Source organism: Corapipo altera, unplaced genomic scaffold (genome assembly GCF_003945725.1).
Source record: "Corapipo altera isolate COAL_440 unplaced genomic scaffold, ASM394572v1 55, whole genome shotgun sequence".
NCBI lineage: Eukaryota > Metazoa > Chordata > Aves > Passeriformes > Pipridae > Corapipo > Corapipo altera.
This window is the reverse complement of record NW_020884882.1, coordinates 96,585-120,580: the sequence shown is the minus strand read 5'-3', so window position 1 is coordinate 120,580 and position 23,996 is coordinate 96,585. Positions and strand designations below refer to the sequence as shown.

The window sequence follows — 23,996 nt, the reverse complement described above, 5'->3', positions numbered from 1 at the left end:
AAAAAGTTCTAACTTTAATAAAAAGGTTACGTTTTCCAAACTGCATTATATCTTATTCTTTTAAATAAATCTACATTAAAGCCGTACCACTTGGAAACTAAACCTCTAAATCCATAAACCAGAACAGAATAAAATACACATTTTTTTGTTTGTTTGTTTCTTTTGAAAACACTCCACTTTCCTGTTCCTTTATGCAACTGTAAGCGCTGGCAGAGGATTCCCAGCTGTGCCTTGTCAGCCTCCGGACCGAGCACATTGTGCTGCTTTTCCTTTGCCTTGAGTGAGGTTTGAGTGCTCCGAGCACCGGCACGGGCTGATCCTCTGCACACAGAACTGAGCAGCGTTTGCCCCCAGGGAAAGGAGCTATTCCAGACCCAACTAAAGGAATCATCTCACACGTTTCAACAATCCCAACCGTTTCTCTGTTTGTTTTAAAGATATCACTGTGGTTCTGTTTCATTTGCAGCGGGAGACTAAATGACAGCAAGCAGAATCTGCTGTTAGGTTAGATTACAAGGTAAAATGTTTTACATTTTAAATTACTGCTTAAAGCATGGTGTTGAATGGCTTAAACTTCATGTTAACTTTGCAAATATGTGTGAAATAACGTGAGCTATGTTTAGCTATACTGGACAGAAATGCTTTTCTGGATGTAGTGTGCAGTACCTGTTGATCTGCTTGTTCTGTGTTAATGTTTGCCACGCACAACCAACTTTAATGGGAAGTGCAATTAGTTTTTGGCTAAATGTAACTCTTTTCTATGCAATAAATTTAAAGAGTATGTGAAAAATCTTGGTAAAGCACTTTAATCCCTGTATGTCATGAGAAATAATGCTGACATCTTAGAAACATGTTTGAATTTAGACTGAGTAGATAAAAATGGATTATTTAATAAATTCTGATACTCTGGGATTTCTAAAGGGTCTCTCCTTTAGAAATTAACTATTTCCATTAACAGAACAGTTGAACTTACTGAAGATAAACATTTTGAAAGCTACAAACTACTGAACACATGGTAAAAAAGATAATAAAGATGCCTTCACATACTGTGCCTGATTAAACACTTGGGGTAAAATTAAAAAAAGTATAGCAATGCAGCCATCTTGAGAGCATCTGGCAACACAAACATATCATAAATTCATTATATTGGCTACCTATAATTTTATTTTACTACGTAATCATTTATTACAAAAATCCTAAGTTGAATAGGCTGAATTTTCCCCAAATCAAGAGTTGGCTGGCCGTGTACTAAATATAAATTCCTGAGAAATGATCCGAGGATCCCAGTCATGGCCAGGAAAGGCCCAGTGCCCTTAAGGCTTTCACAATTTGGGCCTTAAAATGTGAGACAGCACTTGTTAAATGAGCCAAAGAAAGAAACTCAGTAGCCCAGTGTTTTGCATGCAGAGAACTCCATTTGGCTGAAAGTAGCAATATTAAGCTTTCGGTACTGAAGAGTTAAATTGGTGTGAAAATACAGATATAAACTCACATATATGAACAGGATTAGTTTATAAAGACATATTATTTGGGTGGGTATGGTATGTATTTTCTGTTATTTTGTTTTTGAGGTTTTTTTACTCGTACTTATAAAGTATTTTATAAAAAGATGTGTCACTTTAAGATAATATGATTTACTACAGAATTTTACCTTTTATTGAAGTTCACAGCGAAGCATCTTTTGTACAGTAAATATAATGTAATTCACCCTATATTATTCCTGACTTCTAAAAATACAGGGAAAATGGGAAAGTATTTCAGTCATGCCATTATGTGCCTCTGGTGACAGGAAGAAATGGTTAAATGTTAAAAAAGCCCAATTGTAATGTAGCAGCATTGTAACTGCAGCGTGATTATAAAGTATCCTAGAAAAATGTGCCCATAATTAAGATGTCAGTAACTCGACAGACTGAACACACATGTCCAAGACTTTTCTTTTTACATTCCCTTTTCCCCGAGGGCTCTTTGTGTGTGTCAGCCAAAGCTGTGGAACACAAGTTTACTGTGTAATTTTATAGCCCGTCATTACCAAGTAAGACAGAAACCAAAGCATGAGGTCATTTGTCCTGAGGTGCTCAGAAATAAGCACTTTTTGAACAAGAACAGGCATTTTCAATGCAGAGCACAAGCTCCTGCATCTATTTGATACGTTAATTAACAGTGATTTCTGTAAACAAAAGCCCAGTATAGAGTCTATCTGGCATTTTGGAATGACTGATTTCTGATGGGTAGCAAGCAGCAAACTGAAGCCTGGGTTCATTTCAGAACCTTGTCCTTACATGAGATGCTGTGAGGATTTGTGTGAGACATTTGCATTTCAAATCTCCTTTATATGGAAACAACAACATTAACTTCAAATTCTGCAAATTAATATCTAGATTTGCTATAACATTTTAAAGCTAAAATAGTTGAGCACAGAAACTACAATATTAAAAAGAAGTAAAATGCATACTGTCTTCAGCTTATTTCCTCCCAACTTCCCATTTTAAAATGTGAGAATAAAAAGAAAGTATGAAAAATATGCAATCAATCGTGTGTCTTATGTTAAAGAACAGCTAGGTATAAACCAAAAGTTGTACCAAAAATTTGATCTGTTATATAAATACCAAGATGAACAAGCTTTTGAACAAAATCTGATGCAGGCAAAACCACAGTTCCAGCTCCTGAAATGAAAATACCTTGCATTTATAAAATATAAAGTTGACATATAAAGCCAGACTGATGAACATCAGGAAAAAGCATTTTTTAATCCCCTCAAGGCTTCCTTAGAGAAGAACCATGGACATGCTCTAAGCCTTGTCTTGGCCACAAAGATGAAATGCTCCAAGCCTCAGGTTCTTCTCTAATTCTCACCACCACAAGAACACGAGTGTTTTCTGTCCCTGCTGTCTCAGTTAAAATAGGCCACAGGCCAAGAGCATTTCCTTTATGGAAGAATTGTGCAACAGAGCTTTGACAAATCATTGATAACCTCGGACATGCAGGGCCCTAATTCCACACTGGTGTAGCAAATCCCCTGCTGGATATGCTTCCTCTGCACACTCCTGAATCCTGGCTGCTCTGTTTTGGAATGCCACCTATTGGTGACAGTAAATGTAATTTTTCTGTCACGAGCATAAGAAGGCTCAAGATACACAATTGTTTTGATTTTCTTAAAAAGTAAATGCAGAGCACAACCCATTATAGATCAACCTTTTTAGATTGCCTATGCTTAATACAATGGGGAAATAGCACTATTGTGACCAAACTTCCCAAAGGTCTCCTCTGCAGAACCAAACAGATCCTGTTGGAGAAGAGGATGGCCAGAAACGGAAGGTATCTCTTCATCTATGATGAAAAGTCCCTTACACAGAAATGCCAAACCAAAAGCATTTGGGGCACCACATCAGAAATAAATATGGCATTTTTCTGTTAGTTTGCCATTCCCATGTTCAGAAGTTACAATGACCTGGAAGAAATATTAGCAATCAAAAAAAGGGAAGGAACACCTTACAGAATTCCCAAGAGCTCCACTGCTGGGAGCACTAACAATTATGGAATTGCAAATGCCTGCTGGCCCTGCAAATCCAAACCACCTCTTCAAATGCAACCCCAAAGCCAGCACCTCTTTGAGTTTGACTATTGCCCGTGAGGGCAGAGAACCACTAAATTCAGGTTAGTTACTTCAGGCCTCACAGGGCAATTTCTTCCCAAGGGGAAGCTTGGTTATACCTCCCATGTACTGCTCCACCTGCTCTGAGAAGTGCCCTATGATTGCCACAGTCCTGACAGCTCTGCAGGTATCTAATGTTCCTCTTTTTTCCCGTTCCAGGATACTCTCTGGGACACACGAGGCCATGCAGGCGACACCACTGCTCTGTTCTTTCCTGCTCGTCTCCCTGTGTGTTGATTTTTGTCCCAGTGAAGGCAGTGCCCTTCCCGGGAGGCACAGCAGGAGGATGCACCACCGAGGCCTGGGAAGGGGCTCCCTGGCAGGGCACAGGATCCCGAGGCAGCCAAGGATGGAGGTCCCAGAGCCCGCTGTGCCCGGGATACCCCTCATTAACATCGACGACAGCGTCATGGGAGTGTTTGACTCTCTCATAGGGTTGGGGGAACACGAGTCCAGTTACAGTGTCCTGCCAGGTAAGAGAGCAAAGCCCCTCTGCTGCTCAGGGTGGGCTCATTTTTCTCTTGATTTTAAATGAAATATATAAATTCTTTAAAGAGCTGTGGCCTTTCACAGTAATTTTGTGGTTTGGCATATGAGGCTTTTTAGTTAAATCCTGCTTTGCCAGGTAACTAATATTTTCCACAATTTTTTTGCATTATCGTTTGATCTTATCTAATAAAAAATTTGTTGGGATATTTTCATAATTTCAAATGTGTAACAAGCTTGAAGACTATTTTGAAGAATTTATTGCTTGACATATCTCCTAAGTCAATTAACATTTCACGGAGGAATTAATACCAATAACACCAGTGTTAATCAAAATGAATTTAAGTTCTATTATTTTTTGTTGTTGTGTTTTTGATAGGCAGCACTCAAACCATGTCTACATGCAATATTTCAAGAGTAATTCTTTACTTTGTAAATAACTTAATAACACACAGCAAGAGTTGCAATATGAAACCTGCATTAGAAAACTGAGCTGAGAGAAAAACCCCAGTCATTCAACACAAGATCACCCATGTTCCATCTGTATTGAAACCCCAAATTTACTTAAGAGAAGTTCAACAGTATGATTTATACAAAACTTGCCTTTTCGGTGATCTAGAGGTTCTCACATTGCTGCACTAATATATATTTTATGGTTTTTGAAGGAGAGGGAAGAGGATTTGATGCCTTAAAAAACAAACAGGTAGAAAGTATAATTTCACTGATCTTTACTGAAACCTGTCTTGGTAATTGTGTCAGGCCTCTCTAAATCTCCTCAAAGAATACAAGACTAGTCAGGGATTGAGAACTGATAGTTGTTAAGTGTCTCTTTGGTTCTTAGTGCAACAAAAAAGTCAGAACTCTTGCTCTAGGATGTTGTGATTTTATGTTCAACGTCACAAATGGGAAATTATGACTCACAAAGCAGGAAATTAAGTTTAACAACCAGTGATCCCTTCTGAAAATAACAACTTCTGAACTCCACTATCAGTACTTCCCAATTTTGAAACCACAGTTATTAACCAGTTGAAAATTACTGAGATGTTCAACACTTCTTTTCATAGAAGGAAGTTTGAGGGTTGAAGAAAAGAAAGACAATGGGATTTTGTGAGGACTCAATACAAGGTTGTATCCACTCTACAGCTAATAAAGACATGGATACTTCCATTCCAGCCCCAGGAGATCACACAATAAGTGAAATCATCATGTGCAATCGAATGAACTTTATGGAAAAAAAGTAGAATGTCCTGATAACCACTAATCTGCATAAAGTGATAATAACCTATTTTATATGCACAAAGTTAAGCCTTTCAGTGTGTCTCACAAGAGGCATGTCCACCAGGTTAATAGTTCTCAAATGGCCAAACACATTTTAGCTGCATTCTCTTAATAATTACTATTTGTTGTGAGTCCTCACTTTCAGAACGGCTGAACTGTTTGAAATAAAGTCCTTTAAAGTCAGGGATTTTAATGGCCAAACTAGCAAAACTCCTGACTATGGCATTTCCAGTGTGTATTACAATATTATACATATTACTAACGTCAAACCTTTAATTTAAAAATATTTTTAAAATTAAATAGAGGAAAATACCACATAAGTAGCACACACTCCATGTAAGATATTCCAGTGTCTCTGTCAGGACCATCAGTCATGCTGAAATAATGCACAGCTCTTCCCCCTCCCCACCCCACTTGTTTCTCTCTATCTGGATTTGCATCCAAAAGCTGAGCTAAAACCACTGAACTCATTTTATTTGGAACTTCACGCTGAATTTACACCATATTTCCAAAGGTTAAAAGTCCTGTGCACATCTGCCAAAGACTTGAACCACAAGGTATTTTTTAGTCTAGCTTTTAAAGTTCAAAATTTTTTCAAGTTCATGTCAGATTTGGAAAAAACAGAGCCTATTAAATAATAGAACACTATTATTAATCATGCTCCAGAATAGAAGAAAATGCAATCCAAACCTCAATTTCAACTATCCTAGCTACTTGTTTTGCTCTTAGTAGCCTAAAAAGAAAAAAAAAAACCACCATCTTACAGATTTATGCAGAATGAAAATTAACAGTTAAATGAAGGTTTTACAGTAACCAGACATATCTCCTTCCTCCAGGTAAAAATCACGTGAGTATTTAAATTAAATCAAATAGTTCACCACAACATTTGCAGTTGTTTGTCCTTTGCAGCCTGTCCAATAAGCAGAGCAGAATAGGATGTTCACTGTTGCACTATTTCCAACACCTCTTGATCCCCACTTCTCCCTGTACCATCCTGTGAAGTTACTCAGGGGCCAGGAAACTTAAGGAGCATCTCAGCCCAGGCTTTACTGTGTCCCACAAGAGTTTTATGTGAATTCCACAACGCCAAAGAGCAGATCTGCAATGCACCACAAGGTCCCTCTTTGCCTCTGAGCACACCCGTGTCCTGCCAGATAAAGTAACTCCCATGTCCACAGAAAACAAGATAAATTGTTACAGACCTCTGCAGAGGCCAAGCCTGATAACTCATATCTTTATGCTTATTCAGACAGATTTGCACCAACTTCAGATGCAGTCTAGCAGCTAAAACAACCTAAAGAATTTTAGGAAGCACAGAATAATTACCTCCTCGAGCCAGATCATGCTCCTCTGGAACAGCTGATGCTTTATTGTTTAACATGAGAAAGTGCAGCGTTCTTTTTGTGTTTCCTTTGGAGATTATTTAAAAGAAATATTGTGGCTTCCTGGCAAGCACATAAAAACCAGAAGTCAGGATCCAGCAAACAGCTGGATTACAGATACCTGGGTAGAGTGACAAGGGACTTAGAGCCAACTAACACTTGGCCTGGGCCTCTCCTCCTCCACTTAACGTGGAGTAGATTAGAGCACAACTTTATGTGGCTGAAATGAAGTACAGATATTCCAGACCCCTGAAAAAAACAAGATGCAACTGTTCAAAACATTAATTTATCGCTTTTTCCATCCTGAGAGTAACTTAAATCAAAACATTTTTAAAAATATACAAAATATCGAGGAACATCCAAACTGGATAATTCTGATAATTAATTTTTGTTCTAGAAACAGGTTCATATCCAATGGCCTTTAAATAGAAGGGCAAAAGAAGACCTTTGTTATGAAGGTGACAGTATGACTGCCCTGAAGGACTTTGCAAAATGCCTCATTTTGAGACAAATATTAATTCCACAGACACTTCAAACCTAACATTTACAATAATCTTTCAAGGACATTTTGAGGCTATCCTGTACACTCTTCTTAAAATTGAGGACCAGGGTGGAGTGTGGGAAAACAAACCCTGCAAACAACCCCTCTAGAGACAATTAGTGTATCACAAATGATACACTTGGCATGCAAATTCAGATGAGATAAGGTTTTGCCACTGCATTATACAGCCTTCATCAGAAGGAGAAAGTCAAACTGAATAGGAAAAGAGGACATTTTTTTCTTTATATCCAGGGAAGTAAAAAGTAACTTAGAAATGGTTTTTCAGCTTGAAACAACACTTCAGCAATGCATTCTCAGCTTAACTACAGAGGAAAAGGAAGGTAGGCAGGGAGGTCAGATTCTCACCACATTTAGAGGTGCACTCAAAAATAGGAAGATCTGCAAGGGATGAAGAATCTCAGCCTTGGCTTTCCTTTTCTTAAAACATCAAAAAGAAAAGCATTATGCTAAAGTGCAATGTTTATCCTGTGGGTGAGAACTGCCCAGGGAAAGCTTTGCTGGGTAAACTCCATCACTGGAAGGAAAGGGACTGGGATTAGTTTCCTTCCCAAGTCTTTACACCTCCAAATGTCTTTCCTACTGAATATCTGGGTAGAGCTTACAAAAGGAACCTTCGTTTCTTTCTGAACATTTCAACTGGTAACCTGGGGAAGCCTCTTTTTTTTTTTGTAGATTAATGCCCAGAAACTTTGGAGGCAGTATTTATTAGCACAAGTTATTTTAGCTTGCTACTTTCCTAGTAAACAGGGTTTTTTCAGATAAAGGAAATTACAGGGAAGGGGAGATGTTTGCCATCCCACCAGTCACCACAGAATGGACTTGACTTCCATCAAGCCTATGAAGAGTCACTATAACTTAAATATTGTTACTTTCCTGGTTCCACAGAGCCTTAACAAAACTGTCTTATTTAATGTGCAAGGTATTAGAAAAAAATGTCTAGTGAACAACAGAGAAACAGAAGGAGGTCTGTAAAAATATTCAAGTCCTGCATGACTTATTTTAACTACAAGGAAAACTTGCTTCTTTCTCAACTGTATCTGTGCACAACTTCCACTGAGATCTGTGATTTCTGCTAAGGGTGGAGAGGAAAGAGGAGCTGCCACGCAAAAGCCCCCCAGTAGCAGTGCTTCTTTCCAAAGCTTTAAATGAACACTGTTGGTTTGCTTTCAGTTGAAGCTGTTTGACCCCAGTTCTCCGTGTTCTGTCCCCAGGGAAGAAGGGGCAGTGCTCAGCTAACGGGATGATCATGTTCGACAAAGCCGTCTGGTCTCCCAGGCCCTGCGTCACCTGCCTCTGCTCCCAGGGAGAGGTGATCTGTGACACCACCATGTGCCACCCCTTGAAATGTCCCCACACCGTCATACCCGAAGGGGAATGCTGCCCAGTTTGCTCTGATACTGGTATGGAACACATTAATCAGCAACTACTGGCCATTGTTAATGTATTAGACACACAGACTGGTCGATCTTTGCCACGAGTGTAAAAACGTGCAGCTATTTGACATAAACCAAGATATGAAAGTTAACTCACAAGAGGAGCAACAGAATCATGATCTTGCTTCTCTAACAATATTTAAATAAAATTAGTACTTTTGAAAAGAAAAGGAATGGAGGAGATGAAATGTGATTTCCTCCCCCCACTCCCAGTATCTTATGTCCGCAAAGTACTGAACTCAACCTGCTCTTACCATAATAATGTTATTTAGCCTTGTGTGTGTGTGCATGTGACACTGAAATACTCTGAGATGAGACACCACAGGAATTAACTGTAGAACTAGAAGTCACGCTGATTGAAACAATTAAACTCCTTTTATTAGAATTACCCTATTATGCAAGTAAAAACTGCATTTTGGTAATGGAGTTAATGCATCTCCCTGGTGAGATCCCCACCTGCAGCCAACTCCTCACCTGACAGTCCCTTGCAAAGAACAAGCCTTAACCTTTGTGAATTTTATCCAAATTACCTCCCGCTCCCAGACATACTATTTTTCCTCCCTCAACACAAAAAACTAACTAATATTAGGTCAGAAAGGAAGCTAATGAAGGCTATAATAATTTTCCCACCTTCCTTCTGGAGCTACCATATATCACACCTGTGTACAAACTGTTCTGTAGTGCTCAACCATTTCTCAGTACAGTATTTCTCTTTTGTCAAGCAGCAATCTAAGACCATATTTTCATTCATTCAAACCATATTCTAAGAGGAATCCTATTCTATAGCCATTATATATTTACTATATGTGGGACACAACGTTCACTAAAATTTTAGTTTCTTACCAGACTCTTTTGTGTTGGTTTGGTTTGGTTTTTTATGTTCTCATTGCTCTGCTCAGGCTCCTCTTTGAATTCAAGTATTATTTCACTGGATGACATAAGTGAGTTGTCTGGAGACTCTCCAGAACCCAACGACCTTGATACCACCAATGTCTTGCCATCAGCAAGGACTCAGACTGGAAAGGATGAACTGCTTCAAACAGAAGTGACAGAGGTTAAGGAGGGTCACAGAAAGGGTGAAAAGAAAAGAAAAAGGAAAGGCAAAAGGAATCGCCAGAAGCACAAAGGCCATCGCAGAGGAAAGAGGCCCAGCACAAGAACAGGAGCTGCAGAAGGAGAACTGCATTCTGACAGTGAGGAAGATGATGGTCCTTTCCGAATTCCACCTCATTTCCCAATTCCTGTTCCACCTGTGGAAGCTCCTCCTTTGCCATCTGGATGTTCCACCTCAGACACCACAGTAAGCTGCATTAATGCCAAACTTACACAAATACCACCAATCTCAGATCCAGATCTCACAAGTTTAGACCTTACAGGTAACTAATGGGTCTACTTTGCATGACTTCCATAACATTATTCATACTCAAATGCAGTCAACAGAACTGTAATACTTTTTTGCTCCTTATCATAAAAATGTATTGGATTGAATTTTACAGCTAAGCCTCCAAAACAATAAATTAAAAATGCCAAATTTGCTTACTAATGTTTTATGAACATATCTCCACATGATTACTGCACACAACTATTTCTGTAACATATTTTCCATGTACAATACTACACAATTCAGATGCAGACTGTGTTTCATAACTCAAACCTTTTTCCTGAATTCTGTCCTAGGAAACAGCATCACCACTATCTCAGATGAAGCATTCAACGGGATACCTAACTTGGAATGGATTGATCTGAGTAAAAATAATATTACCTCTCCTGGCATAGGTCCAAAAGCATTCAAAGTAAGAAAGCTTAACTCTTCTACCATCCTCTCACTAATTACTCCTTTAAAGAAACATTTTTCCTGCTTTTCAGTTTATGGATCTAAACCAGTTTGCACCTCTTACAAGTAACCATTCTATAATTACAATACAGTTAAACCTGGCTACTCCAATAAATTTCTCATCATAATCAAGAATATCTAGGAATTTATAAATTACATTCACCAAGTATTAAATGTTAAACAACAAGACAGGCAATTTTTTGATATTGCATCAATTGCAATTGTGAGATTTCAGCACTGAAGGGCTCAAATTCCACTGAACACACCCAGGTTACTCAGGTTCAACACTTGTAAATTTATGTATCCTCTTCCTCATTACATTAAGGAGAAACTTTCAAGCACAGCTGCTTATTAAAAGAACAGCTTTCTCATTAAACTGTCCAAAGCCTTTCAATATTCACACTTTTCCTTGCCAAGGGAATTTAAGTGACAACAGGATATTCAAGTGCACCTACATATTCCTCACTTGAAGGCAGAATAACCCCGTAATAACTCCTCCCAAAGCAGGTAATTCAGGTGGTAATTCAGCTGTGGAAGTCAGGCATTAAGGCCTTGCTTTTTCAGGCAAGATGAATACAAAAGGCATCCGGACAACAAATTGGATTATCACGGTATTTTTCTAATTTTGTTTCCTGCCATGTGCAATCAACCTTCTTGCAGGACTGTGTCCAACACCTCCCTCCATGTAACAGGAACAGACTGGGTTGATTTCACAGGGCTTCAGTTCCTATGAAATCAAAGAGGATGCCAAAGACAGACCAGGAAGGTGTCTCAAGTGTGAAATAAATTTCAGTGAAGCTTTTATCACACCAGGCAGTTCACACCCAACTGGAGGAAAAAAAGGCTTTGCTGGACCCACTGCTAAACCCCCACCTTCTCTTCAAGAAATGCCCCCACTGCATGACACTGATGTGCATTTATCACAATGAACCTGTGATAATTTTTCATACCAGTTTTTTAAGCTGACTTCAGTCACAAAAATCCTCAGTCACTGAAAGAGTTGCTGTCCTTCTGCCTGAGTAAATTTGCTGACCGACAGAAAAGCATCGATTTGCCCACAAATGAAGAGTATAAACACATTACTTATATATGTTTGTATTTTGAACCCCTAAATGCTGTGTACTGTAGTGAGGCAATGCCTACAGGATTCACAGGGAGCAGCAATGATGCAAACAGTGATGCTGGATGGCTGTGGGAGCTGATGTGCTCAATCAAACCCTTCCAGTTACACATGGCATTAACTGGCACATTTATATATCTTTAGCAGAAAGAAACCAATTAATTAGACTCTAGATACTAGTGCATTGCTGCTGAAAATCTTCAAAAAAACACGTGTAAGAAAAACTTAACTATGATTACACTGTATATTTAACTATATATTTTACACTTGGATAATCTAAGTTTTCTTCTTCATCCCTATGATTAAGATCCTGAAAAAGCTGAAACGTTTGTATTTGGATGGAAATCTGCTGGTCCATATTCCCTCTGAACTGCCATCAACTTTGGAAGAAATAAAAATAAATGACAACCACCTTCATGCCATTGATGAAGATGGCTTAAAAGGTATTTAGAAAACTAATACTGATCATGTGAAAAGCTTAAAACGAATTTGAAAAGGAGAGTGTTCAACCAAATGCATCTGGTTTGATATAGGCAGAAAAGTAATTGTTGGCTTTGTGTGCCCTGGTTTCAAAAGGCAACAAAAGCTGAAACATTTGCATGATGAAGTTTTTTAAAATTACATTTTCCCTTCTTATGCAACTGCTCCTCTCCCAGAGAAGTTTATATTTAAGGTTACTAAGTAGAGATGGATTTGAAATATGGTGAAGATATTTACTCTCCTGATCTGTGACCTGATGGCATCATGTGTGGTGAAAATATACTAATCAGTTTTAAATTGCATTAAAGTGAATGGAATTTGATATGTGTGAAAAATAAAGTAGAATATAATTGGAGTTAACCATGATCATTCTAAGGCAAGTTAAACATGAGTTGATAGAAAAAAAAAGAAAGAAAAAAGAAAGGGGGCTATGCATGTCATAATTTGATGGACTTTTTTATCCTTTGATCTCCTGCCAACAGGGTCCCATCTAAACTGGATCAGTTTAGTGCCACAGCTCACTCTGGAGCAATCTAAAGACTAAGAAAACTTAGGCCAAGGGCTGCAGGAGCCTTTTAGTTTAAAGTCCCCAAACTGCGCTGTCAGGAGGAGCAATACAAGCCTTCTGTGGAAAGGAAGTGATTTGGATTATTTGCAAATGAGAAACTTTTTGTTCTGAAATAATATGTCCTGGTAACATGCACTGATCCCCACTGATTCTCCCTGTGCCCTGCACTTGGATGCTGAGGAGGAGGAACAGGATAATCCATTGGGGGCTCTCAGCACATGAGCCCGAGGGAAGAGAACATTCCCATTGTCCCATCGGTGACTGGAGCCCCGTGGGGATCCCTGGGGATCCCTGGGCAGCTGCACAAAGGTCAGCACCCACACAGGGCCCTGGACATCAGCTGCACAACCAGGAGAAATGGGAGCACTATCCAAGGGCTGCAGCTGCCGCCCTTTCCATCCCAGCCGGGAGAGGAAACTATAAATAAAGCTGTGCTCAATCTCCAAAGCTCTACAAAGTTATAAACAATATAATTCTATGATTATGAGATAATGAAATCCCTTCACCACATTTTTCATTGCTGTGAACTCCTCTGAGTGGTGTTTAACACTTTTACGTTACAAACGTGCATTTTAACAAGACATGAGATGGCACTAACTAACAGAAATTCTGACTTTTTCTCCTCAGGTTTAAAGGACTTGGTCACTCTGGAATTAGAAGGAAATAAACTCAGTGAAGCGAATGTCAGTCCTTTGGCCTTTTATCCTTTGAAAAGTCTTTGTTATTTGCGACTGGGAAGAAATAAATTTAGAATTATCCCACAAGGTCTTCCTGCCACTCTCGAGGTAAAAAGAAAACAAAACAACCAAAAAAGCCCAACCAACCGATCAAAAAAACCACCAAGCAAAACCCAAAAAACCAAACAACCCAAAAAGACCCCAAAAGATACAATTCTTTTTCAATTTGACCTTTCGAAGCAACCTGTATTCTCACAAATGAGAAAACGAAACAACCGCTTTGAAAAATTGTGTTCCTGAAGGTCACATTCCAGCTACAAACTGCCTCTGGTTCAGATTCAGGAATTAGCAGATATCCCAGGGAATGTGGGGGGCAAGTAACAGCTACATTTTGAATTTGGAGTGGGAAAACCAGTATATTTTAACCTCACAAATTTTCTTCCCAAATGCATTTACAGGAGCTGTATCTTGAAAATAATCAAATTGAAGAAGTGTCAGAAATTTGCTTTAACCACACAAGAAACATCAATGTCATTGGGCTAAAGCATAACAAATTAGAAGAGCACAGAATAGCACCTTTGGCCTGGATAAACCAAGAGTAAGTAGCAATCATTTAAAAGACATTTATTTTATTTTTCTCTGTTACTAGTGAGTCAGATAATGAAATAAATATTTGCACTTCATTATTTTTAACCTAGACCGGTAATTATTCTTTGGTTTGTGTGTTTTCCTTAGCTAATTTGTCTTAATTGCTTTTTCTTAATTGTATAATCTAGAAGGTCTGTATCATGTTAACATAAAAGTCAATATTTTTTCTGACCATCCATTAAAAAAGTGAACATCAATTCTAAATAATACTCCATGGAATTATATGATAATTTGGTATTGATATATAATTATCTCACAGGCAATTTAAAAAATAATTTAATACTGTCCTAGCCTTATTTCCCATTAGATTAGAAATCATAAAAATAAATATGATGCATTGTCTGTGAGTAGAATATAAACAGAGCAAGCAATGAGAATGTAAGGAGTAAAAAATGCTGCTGCTTTTGATCCTCCTGGCAAATTATTTGCTAAACTCCAGAGGGTACCTGGGTACCTCACCTGGCACCGCAGCCCTGGCAGCTGATCCCTGAATGTGTAAATTCCTTAATCTGGGAACAACCACGCTGTGACTACTGACAGCATCTCTCATCCCTGGAAGTGAAGCACTGTGGGGATGATTCATTCACAAACCAATTCCATTTCAAATAGGCTTTAGAGCAAAGTTGAAAACTCCCCGTTAACGGGATAATGACTGAAGTCCCAAGCTCATTACGTGTTCTTCAGTGTAACTCGTCTTTGCAGCAAACCCAAATTAGTCCCTCGGGGTTCCCCCATTCAGCCCCTCTGTGCTCATTACTGAGGATCTCTTCCCATCAACAAAACCATTGTGCTTGATTGTTAATTCATGACTTCAATTCCTTCTATTCCCAGAGCAATTACACATGAGCATGTTCCATATAATGCATTCTGTTCCAGGAACAGAAACTAATTTCCCTTGGAAATTCAGTTCCCCTGTAATCCCATCAAGCGTTTTCAGTCCTTTTTTTTTTTTTTCTCCTTTAATGCAGGAACTTGGAATCAATCGATCTCTCTTACAATAAATTGTATCATGTTCCCTCCTACCTGCCAAAATCTTTACTACACTTGGTACTTATAGGAAACCAGATAGAAAGAATCCCAGGTTACGTGTTTGGCCACATGAAGCCGGGGCTGGAGTATCTCTACCTGTCCTTTAACAAACTCACCGACGATGGCATAGACCCGGTGTCGTTTTTTGGAGCATATCACTCCCTGAGGGAGCTGTTTCTGGATCACAATGAACTTAAGTCTGTGCCATTTGGAATTGATGAAATGAGAAAACTGCGTTTTCTGAGACTGAACAACAACAAAATAAGGTAATTTCCAAGCTCTTTGTTAGGCTAATGGCATTAAAACAAATACCCTTTGCTTTAGAAATTTGCTACTTTGAAGTAAATATTTATTTTAAAATATTCTGAAGGAAGACCTAAATCCTGAGTTTTCCTCTGCAGTATTTCAGAATATGATAAAAGTGAGACTTCACCCTCCCTCAGAGTTGCTGAAAACGCTCACAAAGATGGGGCACAACAGTTCTGTCCAAGAAATTAAGCTGTAAAAGTGCTTGGGCCACGTCCCCTGGGGCAGCTACATTTTGACAGGCACAGCAACCACCAGCTTTTTGTGCTCTTGGAGCAGAGCCCAAAGGATTCCAAAATGACTGGAGGAGCAGGTTCCAGCCAGGCTCAGCTATGGAGCTCTCCAGTCCCTCTGTGCTGTTTGCAAAGCAAAGCACTGACAGACAGAGGATCTTCCATGTGTTATATCGAGAAAGTTTTCATTCAGCAACCATGCCAACGCTTCCCTCAGGAAAACGAAGTATATGCTATAAATAAGAAATCAATGCAAGGAGAGAATTTTAAAAAGAACGACTTTTTAAAAAGTCATCCATAAATATATAATTGAGAAAATTTAATCTACTTATTAAGTTAGTATATTCAAATATCTAAATAAAGAGCAACTCAAAAATAAATGATGAAATTGAGAGTTATTTTGAATAATTATAACCTAATCCCTCCCCCCCCCCCCCCCCCCCCCCCCAGGGCGCCCCCCCCCCACCGCAGCAGCACCCCCCACGGCGACGACGACGACAGCGAGGAGGAGGAGGAGGACAATGAAGATTCCCGTTTGGAACACGTGCATCTTGAAAACAACTACATCAACACGAGAAAGCTCTCCCCACACTCGTTTTCATGCATCAGATCCTACTGCAGTGTTGTCCTTAAGCCACAGAAGAGCAAATAACCCCCCTCCAGTTCTGCACTGCAACCCCCCATCTCTAGAAACACGGCTTTATTTATTCTCTGCCACTAACAGGTCTGCTTGGCTCTACTACTATAAATAAGATTCTGTATGTCATATACTGAATATATGACAGTAGTGTTTTTCTTCATATTGTTTCACTACAAAAACATTAAATGTAAAAATATAGGTTTAAGGTTATGTCATCGACTTTTGTTTCTATTAGAACTCTTCTGTTTAAACCCAGCAGATCAAACTGTGCCCCCAGAAACACCCTCCACAAGATCAGCTTTTAGAAAAGAGGAATATAACTAAACCCTCAACTTGGTCCTGTCTTATTTGATTAACTGCATTTAAAACATTCAAAGATATTTTAAACATCAGCTTTAAAAATGAAACAGATAAAAGTCCTGGAGCTACGAAAATTCCAGCAATGCAAGAAGGAAATTTCTTAAAATATACACAGTTCCTGGACTTTCTACCAATCATTTTGCAGTGATAAGTTCTCTTCCAACTGAAATTGCAAGGCAAAAAAAAAAAAAAAGTTAAATTGTTTGTTTTAGATGACCCTGAAAACTTCCTGTATTCAAACACAGATTCTGATGAGTTATAGGAATGAGTAATTAATTTCTGCATGGATTTTTTTAATTTAAACTAAGCACATTTTATTTTTTTAAATTATTTTTCCACTCACAGTGATAGGTTCCATCCATTTGTACCATAGTTGATTTGTTAGATTTTTTTATACTGTATAGGATTAGGGTCATGTTGCCCATTTAGGTGACTAACTAGACTTTCTCAAAACTTTAAAATATCCAGTTAGTAGTTATTTGAACGCTTCTAGACAGTCATAAATCACCACTCAGAGACAATGTTGATAAAGGAGGTTCAGGAACACATTCAATATGAATTTCTTTTCAGATATAAAGAGCAAATGTTTACAAACAGATTTATTTCCCTAGAAAAGGGTTCTGGCTCTTGAAGATGTTTTTAATGTCTCGGTTCGTAGAAAAGAACCTTTTGTAATATCCGGTTCCAGATTTTAATATTATATTCTTTTTCTGAAGTAGCCAAAATTTTGATAAGAAGTAGATGATATTTTTTTTAAAGAAAAATTTCAATAAAAATTGAAAGTAATGCTACCATCTTTCATATTTCTTGGATTCTAAGCCCTTCCTCATAAGAGCACGTTGGTGGTAGGAAACGGGGACTGACCAGTCATTATTTTTCACATAATTACTTTCCACTTTCTCTGGGTTGTTCTGTGAGGAATTAAAAAAAAAACCCAAAGCATTCTGTTTTCTTCACTCCTGTAGGTGTGCTCTCAAACCACTTCTTCTTCAGAGCAGATCAGAACAGTGGATGAAATGGTTTAATACAGGGACTGGTTTTCTTAAGGGCACATAAAAGCTGGAGGCGGCTGCACACTGTGAAACCTTCAAAGGACACATATTAACCACTGCCCTGCAATTTTACTGCCCTCACTCTGGAAGTGAAGGTTTCCCTGTGCGTTTCCCACAGGGAAATTTTCCCACATCCCAACACCTACTGCCCGCAGACACAGCACCCTGATCACACACATTTAACAGGGAAGGGCCTCCAAACGTTCCTTTCAGCATATTGTAGACAGCATGCATGAAAACCTGAGTTTTGTTCGCTCTGAAGCTTCACATTCGAGATTAGAAAAAACCAAATCACACCCTTGTATCTCAAAGTTCTCTCTTACTCAAATAGACCATGACCTCAGCGGGGCTCGATCTGCACCGAGTCAAAACATAACACACTTCTTGTAAGAAGCAATTCTAAGATACATGGATTTCTGAAAAAGATTGCTTTGGATATTTTTCCTGGTAAACTACAGTCAGAAGCCCTGCCTTAGTGATCAGCTAAGTTTGGTAAAGAATGGTGACACCAACAGGCTGAGTTTTTACACACCGTGTCCTGTTTTAGGTGGTTTGTTTTCATTTCTTGTGCACTTTCAACATTTGATTCCTTCATTCCCTTTCACTTTGCTTAATGCTCCTTTGTCTTTGTAGAATATCTTGAAGTTCCCAAACTACTGTTTTGAGAGACTAAGAACCCTAAATTATTAAAATGAATAATTTTAGACTATTTCTTAACAACTTCAGATTTCCTTTGCAGCACTGCTGAGCAGAGCTCTCAGAAGCCTTACTAAGCATTTTGAATACACAGATTGACACAAGGAGGGAATTTCCAAGCAAACAACCTGTTGTATTACAGTATTTTATGTAGTCTTATAATAAATATAATAAAACACCATATATTGCTGCGAGTATTTTCATTCAAATAGAATTCTTCTCTGATCAAAACATTCAGACTCATAAGCCCCACTAGAAAATCTCCACTGGATTTGCAGGGGATAACACAGATAAAATACAGATGGAATTCTTGAGACCATTAGCATACTTTTTTCTCCAATATATACTTTTTCACTATTAAGATGTCGTAAAAGTGAATTCCATGCAAGTAATTTGTCTAAGAGTATTCCCTTGGGGGTTAAACACAATGAGTATCAAGCTCACCTGAAAGCACAGCGTGATAAATTGTTCCTACAGAAGCCCTCACTAACAGGACATGACTTAAAGTTTATGGTGCAAATATAATACCACAGTAGTGAAACAGGGAGACTGAAGGAAAACCATTTTGGAATCAGAACACAACAGTAGCAGAGGCAGAAGACCAAGAAGGAGAAAAAAGCCAAGGGATGAGGGATATGCAATGAATAGGTTTTTACTCACTTAAGAAATACACAGGCAATTAAACCTGGATAACTTTTCCATGTGTCAAGTGTAAGCAGTTTAAATCTGTCCACTCCTCAAAAACTGTCAGCTACACTGGAAGTGGAATAGGCTTTATTAAACTAACTCCCATCACTTTTTAACAGTGATTTGACAATGTATTTGTAATCAAAGGATTTTATAAAAAAAGTAAATGGGATTATTACCATTAAACAGCTGTCACAGTAAGACATAGTGAAGTGACCTGACCATTCTTGGTCAAGAAAAATATGGGAACAAACAGAATATTTGGCCACCAGTAGGTTAAAAATATGCAAGGACAACTCAACACAAAAATCCTTCAGTGACTGCTTATTCTCTAAAATGAGCAAACAATTAAGTTTTGTTGGCTTGCATTGGAAATTAATATACTTCATATATTATACAAATATATTAATATACTATGTGTATATATATATATGTGATCATACTTAATATACTTCAAGAAGGCCATAGGATTGGACTTGATGATCCTTGTGGGTCCCTTCCAACTCAGAATATTCTGTGATTCTGTGACTGAGAATGGAATATAGTTCTGTTAAAGTATTACCAGACTCAGAAGTCTTGTAAAATACTATGAAGCAAAAAATTAGCCAACAGATATTCTTGTGGGATTGAAAGAACTTGTTTGAACCTCAGCCACGCAGGTCCCTTGAAAAATTCCTAAGTTTTACAGGAGTTGGCACTGCTTGATCTTTTAGTCTGAGAAGATGCTCAGCTGAGAGGTACTGGGAGAGCCTCAAGTCCCTGATGGGAATGGGGTTTGAGGGAGAAACTGTTAAACCACCAAAGTAACAATTTTGACACACAATCAGATTTGGGGATTCACTCAGCAATACTCTCACTTCTCCTGTTCTCCAGACACAGAAGTAGCTGCAACTTGTATTCACAGCTAAATTCAAGAGAGGATCAGCTGCAAGTTGCTAAGACTGCAAAGAATTTTTTAACCATTTCAGAGAGGAAACTACTGACAGCACAGCAGAAACCTGAATACAAACTTTTCTGTATTCCAACCACAGACAAATGCAAGGATGTAATGTAAATGTTGACACTATGAGAGGTAAGATATTTTAAAATCAGTAAGAGACCCGGAATAGCTGAGGTAAGGATTCAATAGCCAGAGCAATTCCAGAACCACAATGCTTTGTGGCATAAGAGGAATTTTGTGGTTTTAGACTCTCTGGCTGTTAGATTTCCAAGTTCTGACTTGCATTGTTGGCTCCTGCATCACACACAAGAATTTTGACAAGACTTGCTAAAACCCTTCACACAGGTCCCATTATAAACTGAAATGCAGCAGATGACATCCCGTGGTTATCACCAGACTCATACAGAAGGTACTGACGTTGTCACTGGTTTTGAGTAGGATTTTTCTACTCGTTAAAAGATGACAGATCTCTGAGGATCTGCCTGAACGGTTGTTTTGGGCACAGGGAAATGCATTTCTGGTAAGATAAAAACTGCAAAGGTGTCCAACAAAATACAGTTGGTTACCATGGAAGCTTGGGCAGCTTTCTGAACTTGAAGGAATGTTTTCTCTAAGCAAGGTAAAAGATCTTTCTTCCAAAAAAACCCTACCAAAACCTCAGAAAAATAAAGGCACCAAATGCCTCCTGAAGTGAGACTTTAATTATTAATGCCCACATGTCGAGGCTGTTAGAACCTCTGAGAACCCAAAAATGTTGAGCACACAGTCCACACCCTTCTCCACTTTCCATTTCAATTTAATAAAGAATAGAGATCCCCTCATGACTAAGCAACAAATCACTCAAACTTTACCCCAAAAAGGAGTTTAGGTGTGATCATTGCTTCCTATTTGCCCAAGACAAAGTGAACTTCACCCAGTAAATTCTCTATTACAGAAACACTACAGGGAGCGGCTGATACAACTTCTGAATTTCAACTCTGAAACATGCCCCATGCATGTTACTGCAAACACCCCTCAGCATTCAGTAAGAACAAAAATCACAACTTGGAAGCATGATTTTATCCTTTCTTTACCAACAACTTGGTTATGCTTTCACTGAAAGAAATTAATGAACTTTGAAGATCTCTCTCAAGCCATAGCTTTACAGACAGTTGCATCACAGCAAGAAAATAAACAGTTTATCATTTCTGCTGTATAGTAATACCAGTGCTAACTAGTTGAAACTCTCAAGAGAGAACATGTTCTAATTTAAGTACTATGTTTATATTCTGATGTATACAATTTTCAGACAAAACTACAGACAGTAAAATAGTAGAAATACAAGCAAACACTACCAAAATATTTTACTCAATAATTCTGGTAATTTCCTGTATGAGGCAGTTTGCAGAGAACAAGTCTGCAGATTGTCCAATACAATATCTGATGCCCTGGAAGCTTCTTTAGGACACTTCCAAATCTCTACTCATTTTGGAAGTGTAGGCACCTAAAAATTAATCCCAGGGACCTGCTTATATCCTCTTTGGATTTACAGCCTCAAGCAACCAATGCCAAAGCAACACTGAACATGCAATGCCAGCATGTGTTACACCTTTTATGCCACCACTCCTTGCTGAAGTCATCCATCAGGTTTTGGAGGCCAAACTTTGGGTCAAATCACCACTTTAAGGGGGTCAGAACCATACTCTGACCATCCTGTTGAATGTCCCAACCACAGAGGTGAAGCCAACACTTTGGAAATAGTTCATGTTTTTAAGGACACTTCCTTTAAAAGCTGGTTTTGGCTGCATTTGAAGGTTTAGTGGACCAGAAAGGGCAGTGAACCATGTAACCTACACTCACTTGAAAGAAAACCTGCACAACAGTCTTACTGTCTTCTTGAAGGGAGAAAGGTACAAACATCCATCCAAAAAGACTAGTTTATAATAATATATCTGACTAATTCAGCAGACACACATTCCTGTTTCCTAATGAACAAAAGAAATCCCTGCAGCTATTGCATATTTAGTAACATGACCCTTCTCTTACAGTTACTTACCATTGAATCCCAAACTCTCTATTTCAAGGCCTTAATTTTACTTCTCTTGGCACACTGAAAACCATTTTAAATGAGGAAAAAACAGCAGACATGTGAAATAAGAGCTCTGATTTAAAGATGTCAACAACTTCTGTACAGTCTCAAAGCCCAAAGTATTGTGGAAAAATGTTGGAACACTTTTTCCATCTAAAAGTAGCGAAGACGTCACTTCAAAACCTCTAAAATGTATTAAACAGATCTCCTTTTCCACATTAGGAAATGACCATATGACCAAAATGAATCTCACTTTTTATTTTCCTAATAAATTAACACACTGCTCGTAAGTTTTATCAATTCACGAACCAAGCAGCTCCACTCCAATGCCTGCAAGTGTGATTTTAACGATTTTGGTGCAAGTGCTATAATGAAATTCAATGGAAATATACTGTTTAACATCCCCAATATCCAAGTTACAGTGTCTCATTACAAATGTAATGTTCCTTGGTAACAGACACCCTATTTTCCATTACAATTCCATCAGGATAGACCCATAAAGACTTAACACCGTTTTTAACTTTTCACTTTAAGATGTGAAGAGAGAACATAAAATGGAACTTTTAATAAAAATATTTCATTTTATATGATGCAAGATGAAGAAGATGCAGCAGTTACTAGGTCACTAAATTACCTCTGGGAACACATTCACACACCACTGTGCATCCCTGACAGAACTCACAGAGTCAAGTACTGCAGAGAACATTTTGCCCACACCAAAAACCAATTGCTGATAAGTTACCACCCCTTTTATGATACTGAAATACCCCAGTAAAGCAAAACTAAACTAACAGGTTTGTTAGCATTGTGGTGTCAACTTTTCCACACAATAAATGCCCTCATTTCAACTGGATAATGTTTGATCAATCTTGAAAGGATCACAGAATTACAGATTGAGTTGAAAGGACCCACTAGGACTCAGTTCAACTCCTGGCTCTGGTCAGACACTCCAACAATCCCACTTTGTCCCTCAGAGCGTTGTCCAAACCCTCCTTGAGCTCTGGCAGCCTTGGGGCTGTGCCCACTGCCCTGGGGAGCCTGGTCAGTGCCCAAACACCCTCTGGGGGAAGAACCTTTTCCTGAGATCCAACCTAAACCTGCCCTGACACAACTTCATGCTGCTCCCTTGGGAATGGCAGAAAAAAGCCAAATTACTTCAGGGTGAATCTCAAAACTAAATGAAACCTCTGTCCTCAAAACACAGCTTTATTTTGCTTTGAGGAAAGCAAAAGCAAAGGAACACCAGAAGCAGCACTAAACCTTTCCCTGGGGGCTATTTTTGGTCACTGTCAAACATGGGGGACTGGCCTGGATGGGCTCTGCCCTGATCCAGGACAACTGTGCTCACACACTGCCCTCAGAGCCCTGCCCCATCCTGCCTAATTGTGCAGAGCAGCATCTTCCACATTTCATGAAGTGCTTACTGCCTTTATCAGCCTGTGAACACAGCTCCTGAAGTTTCCCAACACACAGTCTGGTCATTGCTCTGTAGTTCCTTGGAGCTCCACACGACTGCCTCTGCCCTGCACTCAAGTCTAGTCGAAATTCCCACCACTGCAGTGTTCCAGGGTAATGTAAGATACAAAGGGAATCTCCTTTGAACACTGAGGTGGGCTGGGGGCTGAGGACAACTTGACCTCTTGCTGTTGTAGCTGAGTCGTGTTACATGAGCCCTCCCCCCCAATATTCTATTGCAGTCACTCACAGATCAAACTTTGCTTCTGGTTTTAGTATTTCCTACAGGTCTGTCTTTCATTGACGCCTATACCTGGGAATCCAAAGGGCTACTCTCAAAACTTAACTGTCCTGGTGACTAAAATTAGTAATTTTTACTTATTTTCACTTGAAAGTTTTATTTCCATGGG

The 23,996-nt window shown here is 38.8% G+C and overlaps 2 protein-coding genes across 5 annotated transcripts in view; one reads left to right on the top strand and one right to left on the bottom strand.

Moving 5' to 3' along the window:
- The window catches only part of CENPP (centromere protein P), a 129,226-nt gene that overhangs the window by 25,866 nt on the left and 79,364 nt on the right, over window positions 1-23,996 (bottom strand). The gene's annotated exons all lie outside the window — the stretch shown is intronic.
- On the top strand, window positions 233-16,524 carry ECM2 (extracellular matrix protein 2). Its single transcript, XM_027640605.1, has 10 exons — window positions 233-517; window positions 3,812-4,125; window positions 8,572-8,760; window positions 9,693-10,169; window positions 10,471-10,586; window positions 12,055-12,190; window positions 13,423-13,580; window positions 13,931-14,070; window positions 15,089-15,415; window positions 16,139-16,524. The coding sequence occupies exons 2-10, from the start codon at window positions 3,837-3,839 to the stop codon at window positions 16,338-16,340; spliced, it is 2,034 nt and encodes a 677-aa protein (XP_027496406.1). The 5' UTR covers window positions 233-517; window positions 3,812-3,836; the 3' UTR covers window positions 16,341-16,524.